General features: G+C 38.7%; 1 protein-coding gene and 1 long non-coding RNA gene across 6 annotated transcripts in view; both read right to left on the bottom strand.

Annotated features, from left to right (window-relative positions):
* The window catches only part of LOC112250971, a 55,200-nt gene that overhangs the window by 17,131 nt on the left and 16,387 nt on the right, over window positions 1-21,682 (bottom strand). For 2 of the 5 annotated variants that reach the window (XR_006083456.1, XR_006083455.1), the window contains exons 2-4: window positions 10,484-10,741; window positions 4,322-4,431; window positions 2,529-2,633 (exon numbers count right to left, since the gene is read on the bottom strand). This is a non-coding gene — a long non-coding RNA (uncharacterized LOC112250971). The other 3 variants (XR_006083453.1, XR_006083454.1, XR_006083457.1) reach the window with 3 other exon arrangements.
* On the bottom strand, window positions 4,845-6,670 carry sox2 (SRY-box transcription factor 2). Its single transcript, XM_024421545.2, has one exon. It carries the CDS (start codon window positions 6,587-6,589, stop codon window positions 5,642-5,644), a length of 948 nt encoding a protein of 315 aa, XP_024277313.1. The 5' UTR covers window positions 6,590-6,670; the 3' UTR covers window positions 4,845-5,641.

Raw genomic sequence — 21,682 nt, 5'->3', positions numbered from 1 at the left:
TCGTCTGCTCTAAGTTCAATATCTTTGCTGTTCACTTGTAGTGGCCATGCAGCTATTGAAATCTCCACAATTAGATGTGCATTGTTCCCTTCCCAACAACACTGCACAGAGAAAAGGTATTCACTGTCAGAGCCAATCCAGCGAAGCGTTTGACGTTATTAAAAAAATAAAGAGATGGTGATTTATATTGTTGTTCAGTAAAAGGGCCAATTATCAGCTTATATCCCGTCATTGCAAGTGTATTAACTTGGTTAGTTATAAAACAATGTACATTTAAGTTTGAGATGCTACTTCTAGCATGTCCCTCTCTAAAACCGGCCCCATAAATGGTTTGTAAACTATGATAAGCGGTGACATGCTTCATCATAAAAAGCATAATCTTCCAATATTATTTATAGCAGTTCGTTTTTTTTACTGCATCCCATCATTGGAAGAGCATTCAATGTGCTGTTAATAACCTGATTAGTGCAGATATGTTAAATTCAATCAGCAACAAATACTCTCAACTTCTCCCTCAAAAGTGTTAGTTTGATATTTTTTATATTAAAACACAAAACAACTGGAGTCACTGAAATAGTGAAACTTGAGAGACCAACTGTTGTATCTTATCAGAGCTACGTACCGCGGTTTGGTTAGAATTATAGGCAAGTGCCAGCGGCCTCCATAGCAACTTGAGTACAGTGGTATATTGTATTTACTAGCACACTGGTAGGCTACTAATCAATTGAACTGTCGTCCCTGTTCTAATCCCGTCTCTCCTAGAAACCAGAATATGTAATGAGTTTAGGGCCGCTGTTTTACCATTTAAAATCCACCATCAATCAAATTAGGGTGTGTCCACAATCGAAAACAACTAAATGGCCATGGTGATGATTATGAAAAAGAAGGTTCGACATTCTACTATTACTAACATCTCACTGGGCACAGACATCAATTCAACGTCTAGTTTTGATTTACATTTGGTTGAGTTGTTAACTCATGTGAATTCAACGTGAAATCAACAAAAAATGTCACCATGTAATTGGATTTTGGTTAAAAGTTGGCTGAAAAGAAGACGAAATTCCGTTACATTGATTACTTTTTTCGAATCCAAATCAGTCTTATACGTCAATTCAACGTCATCACATTTAATATTTTAGTTGTTGAAATGACGTGGAAACAACGTTGATTCAACCAGTTTTTGACCAGTGGGATAAGATCACACATCAATCAAACGGAAATAACTTGAAGAATGTTTTCAAATAATGTATAATGTTCTCAAAGCACACATTTGCATATGGCTATAAACCTTTCATTATCAAACATGAGTGATAAAAACAGAAAAAGTGATCATTAACAATCTTGAGAGTCATTCGGTCCCGCGCTTGTGTAGGCTATGTAGGTATATCTGCTGGCGAGCTGGTAAAGCCTGCACTGCTCTGAGAATGTATGAGAGGCGCAGAGATGATGGCATGCTGGCTGACAGTGTGTGGTCTATTGAACAGAATGCGCATTTTGGCCGCGCAGAGAGACCCCCATCCCCCTGCTTCCCTGCACCTGCACTGGATCAGGGAGCGACTGCCATTCACCCCACGAGACTTAAAATAGATGGCATATCTGACAGATTTCAATTCAACGAATCTCACAATGCTGCATCCCCCCACAGAAAGCCGTCCACTATAACCCCAACTCCTCAAACTACAGCAGAGAAAGCGAGAAAAGTAATGACTATAGAGAAAAGTAGTTTTCTTTACAGTGTAGCTATTAGTTAGAACCTTATCAATGGATAGTCCCAATGATGTGCGTAACGAGACATAATATTTTCCATCAGAAATAGCCTAATAAATTCGTAAAAATATCAACAACAATACAACATCAACAATACTAATAAGTAATCAAATATAATCTTTCAAAATCTATTATGCCACCAATCGAAATAAAGGTATAGGCAAATAGTAATACGCGTAGGCCTTTTCTTGTTGTCTATGCAATTACTTTAATCCAGATGTTATATTCAATACATAATATGTTATAAGAACACACTCTCGCACGTGGTATGTCCAATAAAATATTACCCAAGGAGAAAATGAAATACTCTATTTACCAATCTAGTACATGTGACGTCATTACTCCGTACTATCAATAGGCTAAATCTGGTGACTGTTTAGGGGTTGGATTAGAAACCTAGTTGGCGACCATTACTTGTGCGCATATTCCACTACCTCTGGATCAGAGAACACTATGGGACACATCTCTCACGTTTGTATATAATTTATCAAACGATACACCCTTTATTAACTACAAAAGTTGTATAGCCCTACAAATATAACATAGCCTATATCTTATTAAATATGGAGGTCTCTTGCCGTAGGCTATATCTTCCTACCCACATGAACGATATCTGGACACTAGAGATTAACATGTGTTTATACACGTTGGGCCCTCATATGTTATGATAATTACTATCCAGGAAGAGCGTGTCATTTCACAAAGATATCAAAAGATAATATCTGAGGGGTTTTACTATGAGCAAAACATAGTGCGCTTACCACCTGTTGCTGTCCAAATAGCTGCGGCAGACTGGGCGGACGGCGGTAGAGCAAAACCAGGCCTTTTGGAACCATTGGGTCCTCTTCTTATACAGTGCTGTTATCCTAAATCACACAAAACGATATATTTAGTTGTCAATGTTTTACGAGTGCCTATATCCAAGCATATGGGGGCCTACGTCCAAGCATTCAAAACATGAGAGGATTGAACACCGGCCATTAGGCGCTTTGAGATTAAATCACGCAATTGAAAATAATTTTAAACACTCCTCTTTTATACTTTCCTCCTACTGTGGTGAGCCAACAGGGGGATTCCTTGACTGATTACTGCTCCTCCAGGGAATAGAAAAAGCATTATATCCCTTATTCAACGTGTAGAAGACGAGAGTCTCTCAATGGAAGTCCAACACAAAAGTCTCAAGTTCAATAGGTCCAGTAGCCTAATATAATTGCTAGTTCATGCCCTGTACCTTATCACAACTACTGGGAATATAGTCGACACCTCTCTACAAAAAAACGTGCTCCGTTGATATTTTCATGCATGTTTTTCACTTACGTGTTTGCAATAGACTTTAAAGGTAAAATGCATATATGCTATCAAATGTTTATTTTCTCCCATTCCCCCCCAAAACACTAATGAAACTACAGCTAAACGCTCATACTTCAATATTTCACATATGATGACATGGGCCAATCCTGCTTCCATTAAATTAAAATAAAAGCCCTTACACACTCGACCTTTAAAAATCCTAGTTTATGAAACATGTTCAGCTATTACAACCAATTCTACTGCTTGTATAAATAATTAATTGAACCACTGCTCCCTGACCCCTTGAAAGTCCGGTAGGGACACGTTTTGTCGAATAATACTTTGAAATGAGCCCTCGTCAAATATTCATTTAGCGGTTAATGTGAGCTCCTCTCCCCTGAGACCTAGTGTAATAGAAGCTTCCCAGCCTTGGCAAGCAACAGTGCAAATCTACCTCTACAGTTCAGGAAAAAATAATTGTTTAACACCCCCAGATTTAAAACGTTGTTATATTCAACGCATAACCTCATCTAGGGCTTTTTGTTTTGAAACAACAGATGACAGTGCGAACATTCAGGAAGGATTTTTTAAAGGTTTGCCCATCGACCCATGGACATGAACTGTGTGAACCGTGGTTATCTTAAAAATCTCAATTTGAATAAAAAGTGAATTCAATGGCCACTCGAAGATGGAGCTACAGTATTTAGGCCTCTGAGTGAAAATGATTTGAGCTGTTGGGTCTTTTGATTCTTTGCAAAAATACTTTCCATTTGATTTAATCATTAAACAGGCTACATTTAGTGTACGACGATCGAACAATTTGATACTAAACGAATAATCAAATTAATATGGAGCGACATGAAAAATGCTGTTGATGTGGTGCATGCATGCTTTCAAGACAAGTAGCCCTATAGGCGTGTAACAATATGCCTATTTGTAATATAACATATTTGTTTCGTTGTTGCTCAGTGGGTGTATTTATATTCATATATCAAGAGCCTTTAATGTTATTACATTTTAAATGATCGATACTACAAACATGCCTTTAAAATCCAGGCGCTCAAATGGACTGTCTCAACGTCTATGTTGTCACATTCAAACTTTGTTTTCTGATCCATGAGAGGTAAACTTATTTCAAACCAGTATAGGCCTGTTTTAAATAATATCCATGCCCCGAACAAACCTGTTCTCAATTTGAAATAGAATTAAAATAAATCAAATGATGAGTGTATTGATTATGTAAAAATATAAAATGAACGAATACCTTGGTGAGAATCTTGAACATTTTGGGCGAATAATCTTCACCTCAAAGCATTGGTTTACAGGCAACAAACTTTGCACGGTAGTCCTTCGTAATCCTTAGGCGCATAGCTCCTTTCACAAAAAAAATAAAACGTCGTTAACCTGAGTCTTAATCATCTAAAGATTTAAAATGACAAATGCATGCATGCCTGTACATGGACACAGAAGCAACCACACAATAACATTATTTGCTATGATTTTGTCTTTGTTGATAGTTATGATGAAATATGATTTCAGATTTAGCACATTATAGCTTTATTTTATTCCTGTTTCCTTGGATTGTAAAAAAAAACGATATAATAAATATGACAGAATATGAAAGGCTATCAAGTTCTTACATATTATGTGATTAATAAATATTGACGCAACATGAATAACACAAATGCAATACAAAACATGAACAATCCACAACAAATTGAGCGTGGATGACAATCTTATCTAATGAATTAAATGATAAATAAAATCAAAACTCATACAATTTCAAGTATCGAAATTTCAAAAATTTATTCATTTCAAACTGCATATTGAAAAAACTCAGCTGAAATTGTAACTGTTATAATGATGATATTAGTTCGAATATATATATACATGAAGTGTTGGCAGCTGCGTACAGGCCAACATTTAAAATACAACTACGGGAATGAAATTTGAAATAAAAACTTAAAATATCACAGTAAATATACATAAATCGTACAAATCATTAGAAAATAAAGAACACAAACTTTATACCTCTAACAGATGAAAAGTGGGAGACAAAATATAAATTAACAATTATGCTTAACCTGCAAGGAAAGGTTTCTGCTTCTTCTTCTTTTTTTTTTAAGGAAATTAAAATGGTTTAGTACTAATGACCCTCAAGGAGAAACATTTACCTGCTTTGCTTTTTCTACCGCTATTCCAATGTTTGCAGTTTTATAAGCATCTTGAACTCAATTTCAATTCTGCCATTTTCTTTGCTGCAGACTTTCTGATTATAAAAATGTAACCTCTTGTAGTTTACAAACATTACATCTGATTGTTATGTTTCTTTGATAAATACTGTACAAAAGGTGATTGCAATAATAAAACATCTGATTGAGACTCTCCCACTTTCTACTTTGCAAACTTATACATCATTGAAAAACTTTTGCAGAGTTCCTACCGTTCCTCTAGAACTTATCTTTAGAATAGAAAGACAAAAAAGTTTTATGTTCTTTCCTTGAGATCTATACAACATTTCCCACCCCAAATTTTCTGTACAAAAATAGTCCAGAGTAGTCCAGTTTCTCTTATAAAAGTTAATTTACATATGTGATAATGGGAGTGTGCCATTAATCGTCGTGCCGGGTACAGGTGCGCTCTGGTAATGTTGGGACATGTGGAGTCTGCTTTGAGCAGTTTGCTCCGGCACCTCAGCGCCCGGTAAGTACATACTGATCATGTCCCGTAGGTCTCCTGTCTGACATGGAGCACCCCTGGAGTGAGACGACGATGTGACTACGGGGGGACTGGAACTGGACTCTGACTTGACCACCGAACCCATGGAGCCCAGAGTCATTCCAGGAGTGCTCTGCTGTGAGTAGGACATGCTATACGTGGGTGATCCGTTCATGTAGGTCTGGGAGTTAGTCATGGAGTTGTACTGAAGTGCGCTCATGTCATAGCGGTGCATTTGCTGCATCTGCGCGTTGTTGTGAGCGTTTAAACCAGGGTGCTGCCCGTAGCCAAGCTGCTCCTGCATCATGCCATAACCTCCATTTGTCCAGCCGTTCATATGTGCGTAACTGTCCATCCTTTGATTAACCCCACCGCCCAAGCCTCCCCCTACACCCACTCCCGCGCCCATGCCATTGCCGCCCGGTGCAAGAAGCCCACCTGGCAGAGTGTACTTGTCCTTCTTCATCAGCGTCTTGGTTTTCCTCCGGGGTCGGTATTTGTAATCCGGATGTTCCTTCATGTGGAGAGCCCGGAGACGCTTCGCTTCGTCAATGAAAGGTCGCTTTTCGCTCTCAGATAGAAGCTTCCACTCGGCCCCAAGTCTTTTGCTTATTTCCGAATTGTGCATTTTGGGGTTTTCCTGTGCCATCTTTCTTCGTTGTCCCCTCGACCAAACCATGAAGGCATTCATGGGTCTCTTGACTCGGTCCGGGCTGTTTTTCTGGTTGTTTCCAGATGAATTTGAATTCCCAGTACCCCCAGAATTTGTCTGGGGTGCGGGGGGTTTCAGTTCAGTTTCCATCATGTTATACATTATTAACAGATTTTTATTAAATTTGCCCGACCAATTGAAAAAGTCCAACTCAAAAGGTAGTTAGCTGGAGTTACCTTGTCGTTTTCAGTAACTTTGTAGAAATAGTAAACGTCTTTTTGCTTTGAGCCAGTAGGTCCTGTTGTGTCCACAAACTTCTCTCTTGGTCTCAAAGAATCAACAAACTACTTTTCCCTCTCCGCCAGAGCCTTGACAACTCCTGATACTTTTTGAACAAGTTAATAGACAACCATTCATGTGATGAGGGCTGTCAGGGAATAAATGCCTTTTTACCTGACCAATCACAGAGCGACTGTTCCCTCGGCCAGGATTGTGTCTTTTATTTAGCATAAAGGGGCGGGGTTACTTGCGGTCAGTGGTGGAGCACTGAGGCAGAATCTGCTGTTATCAACCAATAGGCCTAAGCTATATATTTATTATTGCAAGTGCTTTAAGTGGAAACATTTTACTAGGATGGCAAACTTTAAGTGCTTCCTACTGAAAATCGAAGGATTACAAGATCCAGAAATTATACAGTAGGATACATTTAATTATGTTGTTAGGTAAACAGCATATTGGACCAATTCAGCTGTTTCAATTTATATAGGCTATTATTTTAAGCCAACATTAAAAAGTTGCTGAGAATAATAAATAGCATTTTAAACTTAATTAGATATTGTATCTTTACTGAATCAAATACAAATATCGTTATATCATGTTTTCTATTTGTAGGCTATATCCTGATTTTTTTCAAAGACTAAACAGGGGCAAAGCAAATGGGGGCATAAATCAATCAAAACTTAAACATACAAATATCCTGGCCTATATTATTCTATCAAGTTCGCTTAGAACAACCACTTTATTACCATTAGGCCATAGTAACAGTTGTAGTAATAGTTGTGAATGTAGAGGTCTAGTTGTAGAGGCTATAGTCATAGGGGTGATGTTATTCCTTTTCTGTTAGTAATTAGAAGTAGTGTAGCTATCCATGAAATAAATATTAGTGTTTTCAGTTAACTTAACATAAAAGGAACCGATCAGCAAATTCAGCTCGGTTTTTACATTGAAAAGGGGATAGGTAATCTTAGCTGTTTCCCCATTGTTGAAATGGATGAGCTTCACTTGAACTGAAGTTGAATGCCAAAAGAAAACGGAGGCAAGCCCATCACAAATAAGTTGCCTAGTTTTGTTTCGGGTGTTGTCAGCACATAAGCCTGAACAAAAACATGACTACATATAGCCTAACTTCCATTCCTTTGTTGTTGAAATTCACTTAGTCGTAGGACATTTGAGTAAACAAAAAAAGTTCACTCACTAACAATATGACCAAGAGTGGTCACTACTTCAATGACAGGCCAAAATAACATGCAATTTTGCGCATAGGTTTTCAACCCATAACATCAACAATTAGCATTGTTAAAACTCCTATAGGATAGATAGATACATGTTTTAAATAGGCCTATACAATTGTTTTTATTTGTTAATGATCTGATGGTTAATTTACATTGTAAATGTGAGCTATGAAAGATGATAGAATATGAGAAGCAAAATACAGTAACAAGCCGCTATGTATCTTGTAAAAGCACGTGTTTATACATATATAAATTCACACATAGGCTATATCCAAAAGGTTAGGCGTGAGCAACACAGACAGATGAAGCCACGTTGTTACATGCCTTCAGCGCCGTCTGCTGGCGAAATAGACAATAGCAAAAACACATTTATGAACCTAAAAGGTTTCATGGAACACTGTTATAGCCAGATACACTTATATATTCTGTTGTGAACTATAATAATATAACTTGTATAAGCTACCAACTACATACTTTAGTATACTGATAAATGCCTTTTCATTTGTAGGCTACATTCCCTCTTATGGTAGAACATTTGGCTATGAATGATGCTGTAGATCCTGGAAAAGCATCAGATAGGCCAATACATAAATGTATCGAGAATCTGGACACTGTATAGACTGTATTTTTAGATCACATTATTGTGAGCGTGTGCTTACAAAATCTTAAACATTTCAGTGATATACATCTACAATGCTTAACCTATAATATTAAATTAAATTATATTTTAAATAAAATAATTATAGGCCTCTTTTGTATATTTCATCAAACCAAACATCACTACTTATTTAAATGTATATCGAAATTGATACATAGTTTATGTGCTTCTACACCTGCATTGCATGCTGTTTGGGGTTTTAGGCTGGGTTTCTGTACAGCACTTTGAGATATCAGCTGATGTACGAAGGGCTATATAAATACATTTGATTTGATTTGATTAGTTTATTACCACCATATTGAAAAGTTTAACATTTGAGTAATTGGGTGAGATGTGGCGATAAGGTAGGCCTAGGCTACAGCAGAGCAGACCATTATAATGCAAGTTGGAAATAGCCCTCTCCTCTATCTGCATATGGGAGTGTTCCCCGCTATTTGTAATCTGCTTATGATAATGTGAAAGAAACAGCGGGAGTCTGCAACATCATGAAGAATACTTAACAGGAGTTTCCCTGCATTTGTAATTAGCAAACCGACAACTAACAGAATTGCGGGCAAACCTCATTTGACCACTCTTGAGACCAAACCAACCTTTACTTCTGTTTGCAGCATATAAACCATATTTGCAATGAAGGCTGGACGGAGCAAAAGACATGATAACTAATGTATAGGGTATTTTATTTATGTATAAACTAAAAAAGAAAAGCACTGCAATTCAGGGCAAATTAACTTTGTCATTTATAGTAAAGCGCAAACATTAAATGCAGGCCCATCCCTATTAACTCTTGAACACAATGAGTGTGAAAATGTCTTAAAGAGGGAATCTGTTATAGATGGTAAAGCCTTCCGTTCTCAAAAATGTAGTCACTATTGCTCCCTTTCAAAACTGACACCTCACCCGATAATAAAACAAGCCTGCCATAATAACCCTTAGGCCTATAGCCTAACTCATTACGCAATCTATATAATCCAACATAACCAAACCAGCCGTGATATTACTAATTGGATGTAATATGTTTATTTAATAAATTGGTTTACTTTTTCAACAGATCCTTCCTTTTCTCAGCGAGAGAGAGAGCGGAAGAGAGAGAGACTTCAGGTAAGAAAATATATAGAATTATGAATCTCCAAGCTTCATATTATTGTCCACTAGGGGCCGTGCCAGTGATTGGAGAGCAGTACACCACAGAAAATATTACCTTCTGAGCACTCAATACATATAGCCTATGAAATACCAATGGGACAGGGAGTGGACGGTTAAAAAGTGCAATTTTGAAACTAATATTCTTAGACTTGCTTAGCATTAAGCAAAACAATATTTGTATGATTTTTCTCTAATTTGGTATATTTTTTTATTAACTCCAAACTCGAAATCAGTATTGTAGGTATAGAGTCAGAAATGTATAAATATATTTTAAACATTTATTTTTGGACCAACCCTGTTTCAATAGGCCTATTTATGATTGACAGCCTAATCTCAGCAAGTTCGCCAGAATAGTTCATATCCAAATGAAACAATCTTGAAAATTATTGAGAGCATTGTTCGGGCTAAAGATCAAACATTACTTCTGCTGAGAAATAATGAGAATTTCATAAATCTAACATAATGTCCACAAAATAGAATTGGAACATTCTAAACCAGTCTACAAAAACAAAACAAAGCCAGCAGCCTACAAAAGAAACAAACCAAAAAACACTTACACTTTGGATTGTTAGGCTATAATAGAAAATCTACTTAAAATCTAATGTTTGCGGGTGTTGAGCAAGCTTTAAATTATGCCCGATACATCAATGGAAAAAGAACCCACGAACCACTGAAGCTCATAATGCGATACTCTCACACTGCTGTGAACTGCATTCGCGCACTCTAGACTGCAATGCTACTTACGTGCCAGTTTGGGTGTTGTCCTCATCTTTGGGTGATTGGCAGAAAAGAGGATGGAACATCATCTGTCCGATTCAAGAACCACTCTTCAGCCGCCGGAGAACTCTCTCTCGCTCGACCGAAACAGCTGTATGCTCTCTGGGCATCTCTCCCTCTTTACCAGCCCCCTAGTCCGCAGAGTTTTTACAAGAGCCAGTGCTCCTACTTCAGCGTACTGCCGCTCATGCTCCTCGCTGAACGCTGGTCCTTTGCTAGCTACCCCTGTAAGAAGAAAAGCCGTTTATGGCTACACACAATCTGAAAAGGGGCCGATTTAAAACGAGAAGAATGCATCAAGAACAACAAAAGTCAGTTATACCAAGTCTGCTTCACCCCCCTTTACACCGCACATAATGAGAAGCCAAAGCTTTATATTTTTTTCAGTGGGTATTCAGAGATAATTTGAAGCCATTGTTTCTGGTACAGATGGTTCTTTTTAATACAATAACACTGCTCTTTGTGAATTCTACCCACTATAAAAATCTAAAGCGTTCTCCTGAATAACCATTTTGTTCTCGCTTGTATAGGGCCAACAAAAGCTGCCGTGAGGTAATGGGCTTGGTTTATTGAAAGGCATAGAATAGGGATTTGATAAAGATTTTTTTTCTTTGCAGAATGTAGGCGTCATTGTAATGTAAAGAGAAACTAGTTGAATAAAATGTTAGCTATAGGTTGGTTATTGTTATTATTATTACTAACATACATTCCCCAAAACGACCGTTCACAAGCAGGAATCCTTAAACTGCACAGAAAATGGATGAGAGTGACACTTTTTTGGAGAGATAGGCTACAACAGACAATGATAAAATTAACTGTGGTTAAGGATTGTGAATTAAGCTTAAAAGTTGCATATGTCAGTGGGTTTAAAATCTCAATAGTATTCTTACCATGGATTTCACATAGCATCATTTTTTTTGTGTGAAGTGAGATGATTGAATTTAGCATTCAGGGAGCATAAGAAGGTTTCTATAGCCATTTAAAGTAACAGTATTCAATCTGCAGTTGATGCCATTTGTAATTAAGCTATAGGTAATCAATAAAGTGCTTAAGGAATTACAAAGGGACCGCCGAAGTTTAGCCAAACAAAACATATTGCATATCACCAATCGTTAGGGCTGGATTTACTCTCCATGTCACCTAGGCTTTGGCTTTGGCCTGACTCAAGGTCTTTATCAGTCCTGTCAGGGAGCTGGAGGAGAAAGGAGGAATCTCAAGACAAAAGGTCTCAGCAGGGAAAGTTGTTAGTCAGTGGTTCTACGTTTGTCTACTTTTCTATAGGAATTACTGGCTTCCTCTACCTTCCTATAGCTCCATACTGACAGTAATCCACTCCAGTGGCAGCAAGGGCTTTGTCTTCTCATATAACATGGTTCACCATTAATCTCCAAGGTGCTGCTACAAAGGGGTGAGCAATAATGACTTCAATCAAAATTCTACCCCTGTTAATTAGCTTGCAAGGTGCACCCAAGAAGAGGGAGGGAGTTGAACAGATTATGTAGGGGACGTCTAATAACAACAACAAAAACAGTAATCGGGTGATAGGATTATTATGGAGGAGTTGAGTGACAAAATGTCCCACAGCCTCCGCCTCGTTTTAAATCAGTGCAGCTAACAGTAATCTGTAAATGTTTCATGTCTTTCTCAAAACTCACTTTCAAAGCACTTTCCTTACTCCTCATTGAGAGTCAAGGGAAAGTATCTTGGCTTTAAGTATTATTGTCAAGCGGATTAACAGATTTACTGTTAGTAATGTGCTTTGCCATAGATCGCATTATTAACTTTTATCTCCAAGTTAGAATCAAAGTCAAATGAGTCATACAATGGATGTCTTTGGATGATTATAATTGAAACTATTTGAGATAAAAAATGATACAATGCAACAGCTCGTTGTTTTCTAGGCAGTCTAATAACAGCTGGGCTGAGAGAGTTCACTTAGATAGTGTTTTGAGCATCACAGATTGCTAATGCATTTCAGATGAAAAACTAGGCATTCATATCTGCAACATGGGCTTTTCATTTCCATATGCATGAGGCGCCTGTTTGTGTGCGTTTATTTTACACAACCACAGCCTAATGGGAGGATGACACTCAAGACCCCATGCTTTTCTCTTTACGCGAGACACTGAATCTGTAATCAATGAGAGAGTAGTCCTCCAAAAGCACACAAGGCCAGAGACCTGTCAGTCATGTGTCACATTGATCCCTCATGTGAACTACCATGGCAATGAATAGAGAGCGTAAACCCATGCACACTCATTCACTCTCATACTCACAGGGACCAGTTCACTGTGGACAGCTCTCATCACATCAGGGGCTAGCTACTCAGTGCTCACTGCATGAAATAACTCCAATCTGATTAACGTAGCATAATCAATAATTGGTTGATAGGCAATATGATGGTTGGAAAAACCAAATGGTCTTTGACATGAAATGGTAAAGCTCTAGAAACTCTAATCTCCTTGTCATACAGAGCAGATATACAATTGTGTAATGTTAATACACTACTCAAGGACAATGTGGAGAGAAGATGCATTTTTCCCCTCACTTACCAAGGAACACCAATGGGACCCTCCTCATTCACAAATACATGTTTTTAATTTGTGTATAATATATATATCTATATATTTGATATGGCTCTTTCAAGGTCTTTCCCTTCTAAAACGCCTATTCAAAATGGGTCAACTGACTGTCACACATGAAGAAAAAGATACCAATATAATCATACATTATGGTATATCACCAGCCAGAGCAGATAAACTGAGAAACATATGTTTATATTTGCACATGCTGTCCTGCTTCACTAGCATTTGTTTATAAAATAAAACATGTATATGGAGTCTGACCGGGGGATCTGGAAAGCAGGACACACACACACACACACACACACACACACACACACACACACACACACACACACACACACACACACACACACACACACACACACACACACACACACACACACACACACACACACACACACACACACACACACACACACACACACACACACACACACACACACACCAGCTGAAATGCTGAAATGAGGGATTTCAAGACAAAGTAAACCCACCTCACACAACCCTCTGCCAAAAACCACTGATTTACACGTCAACTGTGAAAGTCTGAGCACAACACAAGTAAAACAACACTGGTAACTATTCACTGGAAGTGCTCTAATGCACAGCACAGTAATAACCTAGTGACAAAACACCTGTCATAATATGCTGTGACAGACTGTAATAATAGTCATAAGCATTAGGAATAATAATCTAATCTTATTAAATTGAAGATGTGTGATACTTACGAATTGTCATGAGTTATGACCTGGTATAATTTCTATGACAGTGCTATGGTTGCACTGTCAAGTCATATCATCAGATAATCTGTATTTTCCCAGGTATAGAAGCAAATGCTGTACATATGCAATGTCAAACAATCTCAACAACATTAAGCATGGTAATTGCCATAGTCATATCAACAGCTACATTATGTGACACAGAGTACATAGACAGAGTGAAAATCACCTGACAATAGGGTCGAACCGGCATGAACCTAACAGGAACATTTTGTGGGCGACAACCCACATGGAAAACAGTAATGTAGCAACAATAGCAGAGAATAGGTGGCGGTCCCATCAGCAAACAAAAGTCCGCACTGTAAAACACACATAATAGATCCAGCTAAGTGTCAGAAGTGACGATATGCTACCACAGCGCATACTACACAGTTACTCTCGCCATCAGACTACCATTGGTTTTGTTTACTGGCCAATTTGAGTTAAAATAAAGCTTTGCTTCTGCTGACTGCACATCATTATCCATGAGACTATAATCCCAGCAGCAAATCCTATAGCTTCCAGAGCCAGGGCCCTTTGTTTGGGATTACTGACAGTTTAGCCTATAACAAAGAGAAATGAGGCGTTCACCTCATCCTCTGTAATTAAGTGTGGAGAGTAATTTAGGTGGCAAACCAAGACACCCAAGGCAGAGTAGGATGATACCTTTTAGATGCTGGCCACATCATGTCACACAGACAGTGATACCAAGCAGAGTACAGCAGAGACAGCAGACCCACTGGACTGGACTGGATTTACAGTGATTTCAGAAAGTATTCAGACGCTTTGACTTTTTTCACATTGTGTTATGTTACAGCCTTATTTTAAAATATATTATATAAATGTTTTTCCTCATCAATCGACACACAAAACCCCATAGTGACAAAGCGAAAACAGGTTTTTAATTTTTTTGTTTAAAATTCATTGAAAATAAAAAAATTAAAAAATACCTTATTTACATAAGTATTCAGACCCTTTGCTATGATACTCGAAATTGACCCCAGGAGCATCCTATTTCCATTGATGTTTCTACAACTTGATTGGAGTCCACCTGTGGACAATTCAATTGATTTGACATGATTTGGAAAGGCACACACCTGTTTTTATAAGGTCCCGCAGTTGACAGTGCATGTCAGAGCAAAAACAAAGCCGTCAGGTCGAAGGAATTGTCCGTAGAGCTCCGAGACCGGATTGTGTCGAGGCACAGAACTGGGGAAGGGTACCAAAACATTTCTGGAGCATTGAAGGTCCCCAAGAACACAGTGGCCTCCATCATTTTTAAATGGAAGAAGTTCGGAACCACCAAGACTCTTCCTAGAGCTGGCATTCCGGCCAAACCGAGCAATCGGGGGAGAAGGGCCTTGGTCAGGGAGGTGACCAAGAACCCGATGGTCACTCTGACAGAGCTCCAGTTCCTCTGCGGAGAGGATAGAACCTTCCAGAAGGACAACCATCTCTGCTGCATTCCACCAATCAGGCCTTTAGTGTAGAATGGCCAGACAGAAGCCACTCCTCAGTAAAAGGCACATGACAGTCCGCTTGGAGTTTGCCAAAAGGCGCCTAAAAGAACTCTCAGAACATGAGAAACAAGATTCTCTGGTCTGATGAAACCAAGATGGAACTCTTTGGCCTGAATGCCAAGCGAGGGATCGAGGGAAAGATGAACGAAGCAAAGTACAGAGAGATCCTTGATGAAAACCTGCTCCAGACCACTCAGGACCTCATACTGGGGTGAAGGTTTACCTGCCAACAGGACAATGACCATAAGCACACAGCCAAGACAACGCAGGAGTGGCTCCGGGACAAGTCTATGAATGTCCTTGAGTGGCCCAGCCAGAGCCCGGACTTGAACCCAATCAAACATCTCTGGAGAGACCTGAAAATAGCTGTGCAGGGACGCTCCCCATCCAACCTGACAGAGCTTGAGAGGATCTGCAGAGAAGAATGGGAGAAACTCCCCAAATACAAGTGTGCCACGATTGTAGCATCATACCCAAGAAGACCCGAGGATGTAATCGCTGCCAAAGGTGCTTCATCAAAGTACTGAATAAAAGCGTCTGAATACTTATGAAAATGTGATATTTAATTTTTAATACATTTTCAACAAAAAAATCTAAAAACCTGTTTTTGCTTTGTCATTATGGGGTAATGTGTGTCGATTGATGAGGGAAAAAGATTTCATCCATTTTAGAATAAGGCTGTAGTGTAACAAAATGTGGAAAAAGTCCAGGGGTCTGAACACTTTCTGAATGCACTGTAAACTACTGTACAACCCCACATCTTTAAACCAGTTATCCATTTAGTTCCAGATATCATCACATGGCAACAATTAAAAAACACATTCTGGGACAAACAGAAGATCAAGATGTGTATGATATTGAATATTTTAATTAAAGCGTCAACTAATTTTTCTTACACTATAGAGGTGAACAGGCAGGTGCTTCAGATGTACCCATACAAGGCAGAATTAATGGGATTATTTTCCTACATTGTTTTATCATTTGTTTGTTCATTATGACATGCATATACTTTTTCAACTTTAAGCCATGTAACTAAACATCCCTAACACATCCATGAAAACACAGCATAGTTTGCCAGTAGGATTTCCACAGGCCAGTGGGACCTCAAGTGGTGTCCATCTAAGCTGTTGACCGTATCCTCCATCCATTTGGGAAGAGCTCCAGACAGCCTGAGGAGATGGGGCTGGGGGCTGGCGACTGGCAGCTGGCTGAAGATGCCGGGGTGGTGAAAGGCACTAGGCAGTCATAGGCGGGACAGACATAGCTCCCTCCACTCAAGTCAGGCAGGCCTAGCTGGCGCCAGGCATGGAGTGTTAAGCGAAGTCCGGGCCGGGATAGGATAGGCCTCTCTGCTGCTCAGGCCAGGAACATGCAGATACAAGTATGCTCCAGACACACAAGGCTGGACCGCCATCTGACAGGGCTGAGCTGCCTTTGATAGAGGTGGAAAGCTTTGTTTTGATGGCCGTCCAGGGCTCTGAGTCAAAATAGCTATCTTGTGGTGGACTTTGTGAAAGCCGGGGAAATCTGGTAAAAAATAAAGGCTATTCCCTTGCTACTGCACACACACAAAAATAATGTTTTGTGGTAAGTGGCTGGACAAAGAGAGCCTTTAAAGGCATTTAGTATCCATCTGCAGAGAAATACCAATGCTCACTATCACTCATCTACTGCAAATTCTCTATTTCAATTATGAAATAGTTCAAAGTGCCTAAATAAAATGTTTATTTTGGTGTCCTCTCAAAAATAGTTTCAATTGTCATTTCTACAAATGCCCACATGTGCTGAAGATATCTATTGACATAAAAAAAAGGTTACTTCATGGGGTACTTTTTTATATGAGGTTACACCGAATGACAGATATTATCAGTTTTCTTACAAAAACATATGATGTCATAGGAGCCTGAATAAAGAAGAAAAATGAATGCATCCACACACAACCACCTCAAATACATTTTGGGAGAAATATAAATCTACACTGTCCTGGAAATTCAAAATCATATACAAAGAAAATGGTGAATGAAACTTGCATATGTGATGTGAGTTGAATGAGGGTCACCCTGCCATGTAGTATGAGTCCAGTAGTAGCCTACAGACAGGGCCAGAGAGAGAGAGAGAGAGAGAGAGAGAGAGAGAGAGAGAGAGATTTGTTTATTTCTTAATCGTCTAAAGCCAGGTTTATACTCCGGTGGAATGTCTGTAGACTGTCGCTGCGACTGTCTGTTTCCTTGTTACACAGACATGAAAAAAGTTCAACTTTGACCCTGTCGCTGCCTCTGTTGTCATGGGTACATGGGACAGGCTTTGCACAGGCTGTGGCTGGAGCCACTGGAGCTACGTAACCATGACAACGAATCTAACATTTTCAATCAAAGGCCTGGTTAACAGCTAGCTGGTTAACAATTGCATACTAAATAGCTAAAATACAGAATACCTACAGAATACATAAAAACATAGATTTAACATTATGGAGGACTGTATTTTGTAGAATGGCTGTTAAGTGCAGTTATGGTACATCCTTGTCTCTATGCAGTTGAGACAAATTAATATAAAGATGCTCGGAAAGAAGTGAACTCCTGGCTAGCAATTACAAGCCAGCTTAATTCAGCCCATAAGTAAAGCCGAGCTAGCTAGATAGCGAAGCTAATTATTGACTACTTAATCTATGACGCATCAATCAAACAAACAAATATATGTTTAAATAAAATTGATTGCTCTAGCCATTCACATCCGCATACAGTTGAATTCGGAAGTTTACATACACCTTAGCCATTTAAACTCAGTTTTTCACCATTCCTGACATTTAATCCTAATAAAGAATCCCTGACTTAGGTCAGTTAGGATCACCACTTAAATTCAAGAATGTGATATGTCATAATAATAGTAGAGAGAATGATTTATTTCAGCTTTTATTTATTTCATCACATTCCCTGTGGGTCAGAGGTTTACATACACTCACTTAGTACTTGGTAGCATTGCCTTTAAAGTGTTTAACTTGGGTCAAATGTTTCGATAGCCTTCCACAAGCTTCCCACAATAAGTTGGGTGAATTTTGGCCCATTCCTCCTGACAGAGCTGGTGTAACTGAATCAGGTTTGTAGGCCTTGCTTGCACACATTTTTCAGTCCTCCTCACAAATTCTCTATAGGATTGAGGTCAGGGCTTTGTGATGGCCACTCCATTACCTTGACTTTGTTGTCCTTAAGCCATTTTGCCACAACTTTGGATGTATGCTTTTCCATTTGGAAGACCCATTTGCGACCAAGCTTTAACTTCCTGACTCATGTCTTGAGATGTTACTTCAATATATCCACATAATTTTCCTGCCTGATGATTCCATCTATTTTGTGAAGTGCACCAGACTGTCCTGCAGCAAGCATCCCCACAACATGATGCTGCCACCCCCGTGCTTCACGGCTGGGATGGTGTTCTTCGGCTTGCAAGCCTCCCCCTTTTTCCTCCTAAAGTAACAATGGTCATTATGGCCAAACATTTGTATATTTTTGTTTCAATAGGCCAGAGAACATTTCTTCAAAAGGTATGATCTTTGTCCCCATGTGCAGTTGCAAACCGTAGTCTGGCTTTTTTATGGCGGTTTTGGAGCAGTGGCTTCTTCCTTGCTGAACGGCCTTTCAGGTTATGTCGATATAGGACTCGTTTTACTCTGGATATAGATACTTTTGTACCTGTTTCCTCCAGCATCTTCACATGGGCCTTTGCTGTTGTTCTGGGATTGATTTGCACTTTTCGCACCAAAGTATGTTCATCTCTAGGAGACAGAACGTGTCTCCTTCCTGGCTGCGTGGTCCCATGGTGTTTATACTTGTGTACTATTGTTTTTACAGATGAACGTGGTACCTTCAGGTGTTTGGAAATTGCTCCCAAGGATGAACCAGGCTTGTGGAGGTCTACAAATGTTTTTCTTGGCTGATTTCTTTTGATTTTCCCATGATGTCAAGTAAGAGTTTGAAGGTAGGCCTTGAAATACATCCACAGGTACACCTCCAATTGACTCAAATTATGTCAATTAGCCTATCAGAAGCTTCTAAAGCCATGACATAATTTTCTGGAATTTTCCAAGCTGTTTAAAGGCACAGTCAACTTAGTGTATGATAACTTCTGACCCACTGGAATTGTGATATAGTGAATTGTAAGTGAAATAATCTGTCTGTAAACAATTGTAGGAAAAATTATCTATGTCATGCACAAAGTAGATGTCCTAACCGACTTGCCAAAACTATAATTTGTTAACAAGAAATGTGAAGTGGTTGAAAAACTAGTTTTAACGACTCCAACCTAAGTGTATGTAAACTTCTGACAACTGTATGTAACAAAATCCACCACCACAAACAAATATCCACCAAACTAATCTACCCATAACAGCTGCGGCCTACCTCAACAAGATTAACCCGCTAACTGGTGAATTGCATTGCCTTTACTTTTTCTCAATGAGTCTAGCCTATTACTAACTGTAGGGTCAGAGTCATTCTTTCCCCTGCTTTCCCATTGGTAGGCAATGAGTTTTTTTGATGATTGCGGATGGCAGGTAGCCTAGTGGATAGAGCGTTGGACTAGTAACCGAAAGGTTGCGAGAACATATCCCCAAGGTAAAAATCTGTTGTTCTGCCCCTGAACAAGACAGTTAACCCACTGTTACTTGCCTAGTTAAATAAAGGTCAAATAAAAACAAGTAATTTAAAGAATGATGTAGGTAGGGAGCAAAAAGTGATTGGAGCCTGTTGAATGTTGCCGGTGGCATTTGTAGGTAATGTGAGAAGAGTACATGATTGTCTGTTTTCATCTCCCCAACGAGAGTCTGGTATTCTCCACGTTGCTGTCTCCTACTGTTAAAACAAATAAAATAATAATCATAAGGAATAAGGTTTTGAAGTGTCAGGAAATATATATACACCTTGTAGAATAATAGTGAAGACATCAAAACTATGAAATAACACGTGGAATCATGTAATAACCAAAAAAGTCTTTAACAAATCTAAATATATTTTAGATTCGAGATTCTTCAAAGTAGTCACCCTTTGCCTTGATGACAGCTTTGCACACTCTTGGCATTCTCTTAACCAGCTTCATGAGGTAGTCACCTGGAATGTATTTCAATTAACAGGTGTGCCTGGTTAAAAGGACATTTGTGGAATGTCTTTCCTTCTTAATGCGTTTGAGCCAATCAGTTGTGTAGTGACCAGGTATGGGGTGGTATACAGAAGATAGCCCTATTTGGTAAAAGACCAAGTCCATATGGCAGGAACAGCTCAAATAAGCAAAGAGAAACAGTAGTCCATCAATACTTTAAGACATGAAGATCAGTCAATACAGAACATTTCAAGAACCATGAAAGTTTCTTCAAGTGCAGTTGCAAAAACCATCAAGCGCTATAATGAAACTGGCTCTCATGAAGACCACCACAGGAAAGGAAGACCCAGAGTTACCTCTGCTGCAGAAGATAAGCTCATTAGAGTTAACAGTATGCAGCCCAAATAAAAGTAACAGACACATCTCAACATCAACTGTTCAGAGGAGACTGTGTGAATCAGGCCTTCATGGTTGAATTGCTGCAAAGAAACCACTACTAAAGGACACCAATAAGACGAAGAGACTTGATTGGGCCAAGAAACATGAGCAATGGACATTAGACTGGTGTAAATCTGTCCTTTCATCTGATGAGTCCAAATGTGAGATTTTTGGTTCAAACTGCCGTGTCTTTGTGAGACGCAGAGAAGATGAACAGATTTCTTTGCATATGTGGTTTCCACCATGAAACATGGAGGAGGAGGTGTTCATTTATTTATTTTTATTTCACCTTTATTTAACCAGGTAGGCCAGTTGAGAACAAGTTCTCATTTACAACTGCAATTTTTTTAGTTTTTTAAAACTTATATTTAACCCCTTTTTTGGGTAGACACAAAACTGATTTAAGATGGAATTGTTTGAAGATTGTCATACCATGGATCATTTAGCTATTTGTTTTTGAATTTAAGGGCCCCTTTAGGTATAAAAAAATATATATAAAAAATGATTTGTTAAAACATTGAATTTGGCCTTTACTACTTTAGCCCATAGAAACAATTTTGAAGCTTCATTAAATATATATATATATATATTTTTTACATATATTTAACCTCTTTTTTTGTGTATGCATAAAACTACCTTCATACTTCCATAATTGTTTTTCAAATCAAATCAAATTGTATTTGTCAAATGCGCCGAATACAACAGGTATTTACAGACCTTACAGTGAAATGCTTACTTACAAGCCCTTAACCAACAATGAAGTTTAATAAAAATAAAAGT

Source organism: Oncorhynchus tshawytscha, linkage group LG05 (genome assembly GCF_018296145.1).
Source record: "Oncorhynchus tshawytscha isolate Ot180627B linkage group LG05, Otsh_v2.0, whole genome shotgun sequence".
Classification (NCBI taxonomy): Eukaryota; Metazoa; Chordata; class Actinopteri; order Salmoniformes; family Salmonidae; genus Oncorhynchus; species Oncorhynchus tshawytscha.
Note: the sequence above shows the minus strand (reverse complement) of the source record. Positions and strands in the feature narration are given on the sequence as shown.